This window comes from Phocoena phocoena, chromosome 3 (assembly GCF_963924675.1).
Source record: "Phocoena phocoena chromosome 3, mPhoPho1.1, whole genome shotgun sequence".
NCBI lineage: Eukaryota > Metazoa > Chordata > Mammalia > Artiodactyla > Phocoenidae > Phocoena > Phocoena phocoena.
In genome coordinates this window covers 51631189-51643422 of record NC_089221.1, presented here as the reverse complement: position 1 = coordinate 51643422, position 12234 = coordinate 51631189, and the positions used below count along the sequence as shown (strand labels likewise).

At 41.3% G+C, this 12234-nt stretch overlaps 1 protein-coding gene across 2 annotated transcripts in view; it reads right to left on the bottom strand.

Annotated features, from left to right (window-relative positions):
- Positions 1-12234, bottom strand: part of RGS7BP (regulator of G protein signaling 7 binding protein) — a 118245-nt gene that overhangs the window by 16000 nt on the left and 90011 nt on the right. The window contains exons 4-5 of one of the 2 annotated variants that reach the window (XM_065874409.1): positions 5277-5424; positions 3223-3293 (exon numbers count right to left, since the gene is read on the bottom strand). In XM_065874409.1, the coding sequence (XP_065730481.1) occupies positions 3223-3293; positions 5277-5424 (219 nt within the window). Of the gene's footprint in view, positions 1-3218; positions 3294-5276; positions 5425-12234 lie in introns of those variants that run through there. The other variant, XM_065874410.1, reaches the window with a different exon arrangement.

The following is a 12234-nucleotide window of genomic DNA, read 5'->3' as shown; positions in this document are numbered from 1 at the left end:
TTCTAATTATTTTTTCCATTTATAAAAGTAATACAAAGTCATACAAAATATTTCTACTATAATTTTGGATTTTTCTGGCCACACCACTTGACATGTGGGATCTTAGATCCCTGACCAGGGATCGAACCCACACCCCCTGCAGTGGAAGTGCAGAGACTTAACCACAGGACTGCCAGGGAAGTCCTAGTATTTCTATTATACTTTTTGTGATTATAAAAATGTCCTAAGTAAAGAAAATAAAATTTCTATTTTTCCAATAATGCCCGATTCAAAAACTGTTGGATGAACTTTCACTAAATATAGAGGGAATGTTTCAGATATTTAATTTAAAATATAGGCTATGGCATCCATGAAACTCAGCCTGGGGGGCTGTGGGTTGTCATCCTCCTAAGCAACTGGATGTGAAGTAAAAGAAGACCAACCACATCCTGTTGGTGGGGGGGACTTGCCCTACATAATACAAAGGTGAGGATAGCTTCAGACATGAACCCCAAATCCAAAGTCTCAGAGATCAATATTCTGGAGAGCTGGCTCAGGATCAACCTTTCACGGATGCTACACATAGTCTGCTTCAGAGTGAAATGTAGCAGGTATTGTTCAATTTGATGATGATTTGGAGTTTTCCTGAACTAGGTTGGTGGGCCAGCTGGTAAATATCAGTAATAACAATAATAATAATGCATCTGTTGAGAGCTTGCTCTCTGTAAGGTTGGTAGTGGGCATTGACATGCGTTTAATCATTTAATCCTTACAACAAGCCTCTGAAGTAGGTGGTCTAATTTATTTTTCAAGGATAAGGAAATGTACATTTCCAGAAGTTAAACTACTTGTTCCAGGAAAATGGCAGAGCAAGCGTCAGAACCCAAGGCTAGCCTTAACCATGCTTATTTCTAGCAGCAAACTTGCAGGCTGTGTCCAGAGGGCTCTCATTACTACAACACTCTGTAGTAAAACACTGTTTTCTTAAAACCCTACAAGGCCTCCCAAACACTGTACCGACGGCTCAAGCCAGGAACCCTCGGTCACCAGGCCCTTTGGGGGTGCTTGCAGTTTACCTGATGCACCACATTGCTGGTCTCTTCTTTTCTTTTCTTTCTTTTTTTTTACTTTTCTTATTATTAAATTTTATTTATTTTTTAATTGAATTTTATTTCTTTTATACAGCAGGTTCTTATTAGTTATCCACTTTATACCTATTATTGTATATATGTCAATCGCCCGCCTCTTATTTTCTGTTACCTGCCTCCGTCCCTTGCAGCTCAGGTCACACTACACTGTCTGGTGTTCTCACCTCCACCTCTCCACCTTCTGCCACGCTGCTCCTTGAGCCAAGTGGAGCTCCCGCTCTGCTGCCAAATCTTCTCCCTCCTCACCCAGAGGCAAGCAGCACCCTGCCCTCCCTCCCGCCTGGGCTTTGCTCGGTGGAAACAAGGTGTATCTTTCTTACTTCTAAAAACCCTTTCTCCACCCTCTATGGACCACCCTCTGAAGCTGATGCTTCCCTTAAGGCTGCTCTGGCCATATGTGCTTAGTGAACGTGATTATTATTAGTCCTTTGTACATATCTTCAGACTCTGGGGCTGCAAAGTTGGGTGCAGGTTGAACAAACATTTAATGTTTATGCTGGGTGTTATTCTACTATGTTCCAAGCATTTCTCTAGGTACTGAAGATAAAACAGTTAACAAAAGCATACAGAGGCCCTCCCCTCACAGAACTTACATTCTAGTGAATATCCCCTTTCCCTTTCTGTGTTTCTGCTTCCTTTTCTGGTGTATACTCCCATAGGATAGTTCCGGAGACAGGCTACCTGGGATCACATCCCAGCCTTTCTACTTACAGTCTGTGTGACCTTGGCCAAGTTAGTTAACCTTTCTGTGCCTCAGTTTCCTCTAAATTGGGAAACATGAATAGCATTTCCCTCAAAGCTGTTATTAGAATTAAATAAGTTAATGTAGTTAATACATCTAAGGTATTTAGGATAGTGGCTGTGATATTGTAATTTATATACATTTGGTCTCTGACCTCATTCTTGGCACAGAGCTACCAAAACTCTGGGAACTTCCTTAGAGAGCAATAAAGATGTCTTTTGTTATGTTAATGATGTGACTTTTGGAAAACACCTGAGGATGGGGGCTGGTTGCTAGGAGAATCAACTATGTGATTGGAGAGTTAACAATTTCAATCCCACCCCCTGACTTCCAGGGAGGGGAGAGGGGCTGGAGGTTGAATCAATTGCCAATGGCCAGTGATTTAATCAGTCATCCCTGTGTAAGGAACCACTATAAAAACTCAAAAGGACAGGGTTTGGAGAGCTTCTGAGACTGGGGAGAGTGGTGCTCCTGGAGAGGGCATGGGATTTCTGTGCCCTTTCCCCATACCTTGCCCTGTGCATCTCTTCTCTCTGGCTGTTCCTGAGTTATATCCTGTAATAATAAACCGGTGATCTGGTAAGTAAAATGTTTCTCTGAGTTCTGTGAGCTGCTCTAGTGAACTAACTGAACCTAAGAAGAAGTTCATTGGACCCTCTGATCTATAGCTGGATGTCAGAAGTTCAGGTGACAACCTGGACTTGGGATTGGTGTCTAAAGTTGGGGCTGAGGGCGGGCAGTCTTTTAGGACTACTGAACCCTTAACTCATGGAATCCGACGCTGTCCCCAGTTAGTGTCAGAATTCAGTTGAACTGCAGGACACCCAGCTGGTGTCCGATAATTGCTTGGTGGTTTGGAAAAACCCCCATACATTGGAATTGGATGCAAAATCACAGTGGCAATTTATGTTAATTATTACTATTACTTTGTTTAGATAACAACACAACACGTGGTTGGCAGGGATCTTCCTTTGGAAGTGTTCTTAAGTCTCTTCCGCTTGGCTGTAAACTTCTTAAAGGGCCAAGTCTTCAGTCCTTTTGTGTTTGCCACACATGGTGTGGTGCTTTTCACAGCGTGTACAATGAATAAATGCTCTTGACTGATAGGGCCAGTGGAGGAGGTGTCTGTTGTGTCATCAGAGTGTTTCTCAGCTCCCCCTCAGAGCAAAACTGCATTCACCTGATAAACTATTCTCATTTGCTTGTCTTCTGGAGGAAAGACAACTGTAGGCTCAATGCCTTCTATTGCTTGTGTAAAAACAACAACAACTTGCTTTAATTTCTGAAGAAACAAGACCCAAGGTTATCATGTTAAAAACATCCTCTGCCTCAAAGAGAAATGACAAGACTCACCTTGATTTTTCAATGGTAAAGGCATAGTTTCCCTGAGTTTGCTTAAAAGGTTTTTCATTTCTCGCATGTCTCTGTAAAATTGATAAAAAGAAAAACTATCAGCTGTAAATTTTTGAAATGTAATCTCAAACCGTCTGTTCTGTGAGACAACTGAAGGACAAAGTCTGTGCCTAACTGTACCAGCTCGAGCTTCCAGTAGGCAAATATTGTATTTATTTTGCTTGTATAAGAAAAAAGAAAATCTGAGTTGGGTTGGCTCTGGAAGGAATAAGAATTACGCTGACAAACGTTTCCGCAGGGCATTCTGCTACCGGAGCCCTCATATCTGCCTTCAGTCGGACCTGGCTGAGATCAGAGAAGAGCCTCTGGTAATGAGGACAGTACTTCACGTTTCCAAGGGCAGGTGAAGGGCACGCAACTAGAACAACAGGAGAACCCTGGGCAAAGCTGAGGCTGGGTGATGATATTCTCATCTGGTCCAAGGGCTGTCCTGCCTGTGTGGTTTCACTCCCTGTCGTCTCTCATTATCGTGATTGGAATTCACCGTAACACAGGTGTTAAGCATTCCCAAGGGTCAACACATTAAATTGGCTTTAAATTGAATGTTTTCAATGCGCAGCCCAGTTTGAGAGCCACAGATTTCTTAGGGCAAAGTGATAGGGAGAAGCAAGGAAGCCCCCTCCCAGACCAGGTCTACTGTGCCTCCTTCTCCCAGTCACTTCCACCTCCTTTGACCAGAATCTGAACTTCTAGGCTGAACTGAAATACCTCCAACGCTGAGGGCTAGACTCTCCTATTATTATTATCAGCCGTAGCTTGCTCTCTGACAAGCTTACAAGGCTTGGATAGAGACTCTGTGCGAGGTTTCTGAGAAGGAACATGGCTTTGCTGAAGGATTGCACACTGACCATGGCACTCTGGCAGATATTCCTGGGAATAGAGCAAAGCATTTTCTACTTTATAAATTAAGAGAAATCACTCATCATTTGTCTATGGCTCTACCAAACTGTGCCAAACAGATTTATTGTTTGAATTGTTGGATTTCCAAGCTTAGACAAAATCCCAGTTTTATTAATAGCACGTAATTACCACATGCTTCAATTTTCTATAAACACAGAAATTTGGTTAATTAGCTTTAGAATTATATTACAATCTGAAAGTAGAACTACAATGGCTCTAAATGTCACTGTGTGATACATTTCTAAAAATAAAAAAATAGTGTTCATTATCTTGTCAATGACTCAACCCCACACTCACAGAGTCCTAGATGGAATTGCCTAGTGTTCAGCGGCTTCGTGCTGGCTCTGGGGACATCAGTAGCAAAGGACAAGATATCAGTGTGAAGGCCAATAAACAAGGGGCTTGTCCTCTGCCTCACAGAATGGAATTTTTAGCATCTAGATGCATTTATGATTATATTATTGTTATTGCTTCCTTTTTCCAAATGAAATAGAATCACTGTAGAATCTCTTCTTCCCAAGAAAGAAACTCCCTCTGTAGCCATGAGCTACTGCTTGTTAAGACAAATGCATTAACTCACTTTGACCACTAAGGGGCCATCATCTACATCCTGGGAGAGTAAGAGAAGACAGCCCTTTGGAAAGCTGTCTGTGAACTGGACAGAACACTCAGCCCCTGACTGGCAACTGAATAGGCCATTCCATACACCTGAAATCTGAGAATCTACTGGAGACATCTTTGTACAATTTTGAATTCTTCTCCCTTAAACAAATGGAAATTTTGGGACCCATCCTGGTGGGTGAGCTGTGATGGGTATATAGATCCACCTTTCTCCCTTCCCAAGGAAGCACTCCATTTTCATCTCCATGGAGATGCCAGACTGATGGAGTGGGAAAAGCAGAGGCCTGGGAGCCCACATCTCCTGGAGGCTCTGCTGTCATTCCGCAGATGGATTTGGACCCCTTACTGTCTCTCTTCTCAGTTTACTGAGAGCTCTGTTTCTGAATCTGAAAGAGAAAATCTCGACTCTCTCTAGCCCCTGAGTGTTAACTAGAGGAGGATTGGCAGTCTATTTAGGGTAACTTCCCACTTACCTTTCAGTGTTCTCAATGTCTGTGGAAACCTGCCAGGAATGTTGCTGAATATCTACAGGGGATGATGATGAGTCCTCTAGAGCAGGTGTTTCAGCACACTCCTCAATTTTGCAATCCAAACTCTTGGTTCCCCCTCCAGGCTCCTTTCCTAAGGGGGTTGGTGTTGGTAAAGAGAAGAGGATAAGAAATCATAAATGCAAATTCTATACCCAAGATATCACTGCAGACGTTGGCTATGCTTTGAGTCAAATGCTTCATTAACCCTAGAAACTTCTTTGAATACTAAAGTAATGTGTGTGTGTGTATAGCATATTTTCACAACATTCTGGGAAAGCTATCTGAGGTCAATGCAACCTGAAGATCAAGATTAAAGTAAGGGCCCTGCCTTTGATGGAGTATTGGTGCTTTGTAACCCATTCTTCGTGAGTTAGATCGGATCAGCTAGGGAGAGGAGATTCAGCCTGTGAAATTGTGCTGCTTTTTTGGTCCTCAGATGCAGGGACAGGTAAAAGGGCCAGGAGCAGGTGACACCCAGCAGAAGAAATAGGAGCTCCTGCCGTTCTCTCTGATTCTGACACTAGCCCTCTGGGCCTGTGAGAAGCAGCAGAGATTATGGACCTGCCTTCCATTTCTTTGGCTCTCCAACCTCCTTCAGGGTATCATTCTATGAGGAAAGAGGCCAGTCTCAAGATCCAGCCTCACTCTGCTGAGACCACAAAGTGCAATCAACTAAAGCACCATGTACTGGGTAGCCATCCACAGTAGTGAACTGCCAATGCACTAAGACTTGTATTTACCGGGACTGATCTCAAGGGAATAAATCAATACTTTCTGGAAACAAATCTCCGAATTGGTGAGGCCATAAATTCATATGAAATTAAATGGGAGTTATAGTCCATGGCCCCGATATCCTCTGTTAATGTCTTTTATTCTGCCTTGAACTTCTGGGTATCTGCAAGGGTGTATCTTGCTATCATGGGAATGGCATACGAGGCCCAAGAACTGGGTGTTAATTTTTTATTTGTGTGTGTGTGTGTTTTTCTGCTGTGCCGCATGGCTTGCGGGATCTCAGTTCCCTGACCAGGGATCGAACCTGGGGCCCCAGCAGTGAGAGCGCCGAGCTCTAACCACTGGACTGCCAGGGAATTCTCAAGAACTGGGTTTTATTTATTTACTTTCAGTTTTTAAATATATCTTTATTGTAGTATAATTGCTTTACAATGTTGTGTTAGTTTCTGCTGTACAACAAAGTGAATCAGCTATAGGTATACATATATCCCCATATCCCCTCCCTCTTGAGCCTCCCTCCCACCCTCCCTATCTCACCCCTCTAGGTCATCACAAAGCATCGAGCTGATTTCCTTGTGCTATGCAACAGCTTCCCACTAGCCATTTTATATTTGGTAGTGTATATATGTCAGTGCTACTCTCTTACTTCATCCCAGCTTCCCCTCCCCACTCTGTGTCCTCAAGTCTGTTTTCCACATCTGCATCTTTATTCCTGCCCTGCCACTAGGTTCATCAGTACTGTTGTTTTCAATTCCATATATGTGCATTAGCATATGGTATTTGTTTTTCTCTTTCTGACTTCACTCTGTATGACACATTCTAGGTCCATCCACCTCATTACAAATAACTCAGTTTCGAAGAACTGGGTTGTAAACCTGGCTTTTTCGGTTGTTCATTAACTCACTTGCTCATTCACTCACAATATTTCCTGCGTGTCAGCTAAGTATCGGGTACTGGGCTTGGTACTAGAGAGACAGAGGTGAAAGAAAGGATAGTCTTTGTCTCATGGAGCTTAAAGTGCTGGAGGTAGGGAACGCGGGTTCGTGCCCCGGTCTGGGAAGATCCCACATGCCGCGGAGTGGCTGGGCCCGTGAGCCATGGCCGCTGAGCCTGCACGTCCAGAGACTGTGCTCCGCAATGGGAGAGGCCACAACAGTGAGAGGCCCGCGTACCGCAAAAAAACCAAAAAAACAAATAATTACAAAGCTGTTGTATAACATTATGTAGTCTGGTATAAATGGTAGCTATATTGTTGCTTTCACTCTTTCAACCAGTTTTATTTGTATTATGTAGCTACATCTCCAGACTGGTTGTTAAGAAATCGTTACAGCCTGTATCATTGAACATTCATGAGATGGCAGCTCCACCTGGTTACCTCGTAGCTCAATTTCCCTAATCATAATATGATTGTTTTTGCATGTTTAAAAAAATAAAACAAAAACACTTATGAAAAGGAAGGCTCTTTATGGTAAAAGCTAATGGGAAGCTTTTCCCTTGGATTCCTGATCTGAAGGCGACTAGCAAAAATCTCATCCCTGTCATTTCTAACCCATGTAGTAGCAACACAAGGAGAAAGAGACAAGCAATTAACTGGTAATTAACTGTACAGCATTCATCAGCCTATAGTAGAAGTGGACCTCTGAATATTCAACCAAAGCACAAACACAAGTTTACTGATGAAAACTTTTGATCCTTTTGTGTATACTTTATATACACATTGATCCTGGGTGATGGAATTGTTTTTTCCAATTTTATGGTATTGCTGTTGGGTAGAAATTAATTAAGTACATAGCAGATTACCATTAAGTACATAGCATATTACCATTTCCCAGTGGGAGGGCATTGACCTCTTAAAAGCACTTGCATTGAATCTCCTGGTAGAGTGCACACATGCAGTCCATTTGACACCTACCTCTGAGCAGTCAGCCTTGGGATGTGAGTCTGAGCAAGAGTGGCTAGCACTTGAGAGAGGGACAAAAGGGTGGGTGTCCCCCAAAACAGCCCTCTGCTTTTCAGAGCTCTAAAGGAGAGGGCCACCTGAAAGCACACATGGCTCCTGTTCTGCTCTTTTGGGTTTGAAATGCCATGGAGAATGGAGTATGGTTTGGAGAGCAAATGGTGGATGAAGAAGATTCACACAAAGAAATTCTCTGCTTAATGGGCTCTGCTTGGCGTGGGGCCACTGTAGCCCCTACCCTGTGGTCAGGACCGTAGAGCCCAAAACTCTCATTCATGGGAACAGGGAGGACTCAAGATAGCGTGATGTTCCTTCTTGGAGTCCTCTATCTCCTTCATATGTACTCCTCTTATACACAAACACATATGTAAAGTCCAATCCACAATCACTTTGTGTACACTTACTGCCTGTACTAATTCTACTTACATAAGACAAAAACATTCTAAAAAAGAGGTAACATAATTATTCATGTATTCCTGAAACATGCCTATGAGCTTGCAATGCCAAGTACACCCTCCTTTCCCTCATTTTCAGAGACTAGATATAACTCTGCTAATGCAGATGCACAAGAATGAAAAACTTGGATGCTGGACTTGCAGTTTGGTGCTTTCTGTCAGCTTACAAAATCTCTGCAGAATTTTGATTACATTACATCTTCTCTGGCTGGCACATCTTGAAAGACAAGAGATTGATAGGAATTGTAGGGGTTTTCAATTCCAGAACATATGTGGGGAGATCATAATTGCTCTCATTTACTGATAGCACTGACTTTACACTGGGCATCCTCTCCCACTACAGTCCCTGTTTATTGCCTTAATAGAACACTTATCACTAATAGAAACTTATCTTATGTATTTGCTAACTGGTTTATTATTTGCTCACCCCAACCCCACTCTCATCTCCCATCTCCCAAACTGGATATGTAAAGTATGTAAGGCCAGGAACCTTATCTGTTTTCTTCAGTTCTGTAAGACCAGTACCGGATGAAAGCTTACACATCAGATGATTTCAACAGATATACAGCATCAAAAAAAGTAATTATACTATATATTTATACAGCTTTCTTTGCCACATTACTATGGTTAGAGATACTTTCATGTTAATGCATTCTGATTTATTTTATGCTTTTAAATGGATGCACAGTATCCCCTAGTAAGGAATTTACATTGTAATTCTTCCCTTTCTCCAGAGTATGCCAGTATTTGTATGGGACAGATCCTTTAAAGCAGAAAACTTGGACAAAGTATATGTATTCACATTTTGTACCTTAATATATATTGCCAAATTGGCCTCTGAAAAGTCTATGCTAATTTACATTTTCCTTCTACCAACTGTAAATGAGAGAATCTATTTCCATACACCTTTGCCAGAACTTCATATTATCAATATTTAATTTTTGCTTATTTGATGAGGGTAAATAGAATCTCTCATTGAAGTTTCTTTTCACCTCTTTTATTACTACTGAGATTAAATTTATTTTTCATAAGTGAATTGGCTGACTGTATTTCTTCTTTTCATTTTCTATTCATATCATTTGCCCATTTAAAAAATAGGGCTGTCTTCAGGACCAGATGGTTTCACAGGCGAATTCTATCAAACATTTAGAGAAGAGCTAACACCTATCCTTCTCAACTCTTCCAAAATATAGCAGAGGGAGGAAGACTCCCAAACTCATTCTACGAGGCCACCATCACCCTGATACCATAACCAGACAAGGAGTCACAAAGAAAGAAAACTACAGGCCAATATCGCTGATGAACATAGATGCAAAAATCCTCAACAAAATACTAGCAAACGGAATCCAACAGCATATTAAAAGGATCATACACCATGATCAAGTAGGGTTTATTCCAGGAATGCAAGGATTCTTCAATATACACAAATCAATGTGATACACCATATTAAAAAACTGAAGAATAAAAACCATATGATCATCTCAATAGATGCAGAAAAAGCTTTTGACATAATTCAACACTCATTTATGATAAAAAATCCTGCAGAAAGTAGGCATAGAGGGAACTTTCCTCAACATAATAAAGGCCACATATGACAAACCTACAGCCAACATCATCCTCAATGGTGAAAAACTGAAACCATTTCCACTAAGATCAGAAACAAGACAAGGTTGTCCAGTCTCACCACTCTTATTCAACATAGTTTTGGAAGTTTTAGCCACACCAATCAGAGAAGAAAAAGAAATAAAAGGAATAGAAATTGGAAAAGAAGTAAAGCTGTCACTGCAGATGACATGATACTCCACATAGAGAATCCTAAAGATGCTACCAGAAAACTACTAGAGCTAATCAATGAATTTGGTAAAGTAGCAGGATACAAAATTAATGCACAGAAATCTCTCGCATTCCTATACACTAATGATGAAAAATCTGAAAGTGAAATTAAGAAAACACTCTCATTTACCATTGCAACAAAAAGAATAAAATATCTAGGAATAAACCTACCTAAGGAGACAAAAGACCTGTATGCAGAAAATTATAATACAGTGATGAAAGAAATTAAAGATGATGCAAATGGAGAGATATACAATGTTCTTGGATTGGTAGAATCAACATTGTGAAAATGACTCTACTACCCAAAGCAATCTACAGATTCAATGCAATCCCTAGCAAAATACCACAGGCATTTTTCACAGGACTAGAACAAAAAATTTCACAATTTGTATGGAAATGCAAATGACCCTGAATAGCCAAAGCAATCTTTTTTTTTTTTTTTGCTGTACACGGGCCTCTCACTGTTGTGGCCTCTCCCATTGCGGAGCACAGGCTCCGGACGCGCAGGCTCAGCAGCCATGGCTTACGGGCCTAGCCGCTCTGCGGCATGTGGGATCTTCCCAGACCAGGGCATGAACCCATGTCCTCTGCATCGGCAGGCAGACTCCCAACTGCTGCACCACCAAGGAAGCCCCAAAGCAATCTTGAGAAAGAAAAATGGAGCTGGGGGAATTAGACTCCCTGACTTCAGACTATACTACAAAGCTACAGTAATCAAGACAATATGGTACTGGCACCAAAACAGAATATAGACCAATGGAGCAGGATAGAAAGCCCAGAGATAAACCCATGCACATATGGTCACCTTATCTTTGATAAAGGAGGCAAGGATATACAGTGGAATAAAGACAGCCTCTTTAATAAGTGGTGCTGGGAAAACTGGACAGGTACATGTAAAAGTATGAAATTAGAACACTCCCTAACACCATACACAAAAATAAACTCAAAATGGATTAAAGAGCTAAATGTAAGGCCAGACACTATCAAACTCTTAGAGGAAAACATAGGCAGAACACTCTATGACATAAATCACAGCAAGATTCTTTTTGACCCACCTCCTAGAGAAATGGAAATAAAAACAAAAATAAACAAATGGGACCTAATGAAACTTCAAAGCTTTTGCACAGCAAAAGAAACCATAAACAAGACCAAAAGACAACCCTCAGAATGGGAGAAAATATTTGCAAATGAAGCCACTGACAAAGGATTAATCTCCAAAATTTACAAGCAGCTCATGCAGCTCAGTATCAAAAGAGCAAACAACCCAATCCAAAAGTGGGCAGAAGACCTAAATAGACATTTCTCCAAAGAAGATATACAGATTGCCAACAAACACATGAAGGAATGCTCAACATCATTAATCATTAGAGAAATGCAAATCAAAACTACAATGAGATATCATCTCACACCGGTCAGAATGGCCATCATCAAAAACTCTACAAACAATAAATGCTGGAGAGGGTGTGGAGAAACGGGAACCCTCCTGCACTGTTGGTGGGAATGTAAATTGCTACAGCCACTATGGAGAACAGTAGGGAGGTTCCTTAAAAAACTACAAATAGAACTACCATATGACCCAGCAATCCCACTACTGGGCATATACCCTGAGAAAACCAAAATTCAAAAAGAGTCATGTACCAAAATGTTCATTGCAGCTCTATTTACAATAGCCAGGACATGGAAGCAACCTAAATGTCCATCAACAGATGAATGGATAAAGAAGATGTGGCACATATATACAATGGAATATTACTCAGGCGTAAAAAGAAACGAAATTGAGTTATTGAGTAGTGAGGTGGATGGACTTAGAGTCTGTCATACAGACTGAAGTAACTCAGAAAGAGAAAAACAAATACCGTATGCTAACGCACGTATATATGGAATCTAAGAAAAAAAAAAATGTCATGAGGAACCTAGGGGCAAG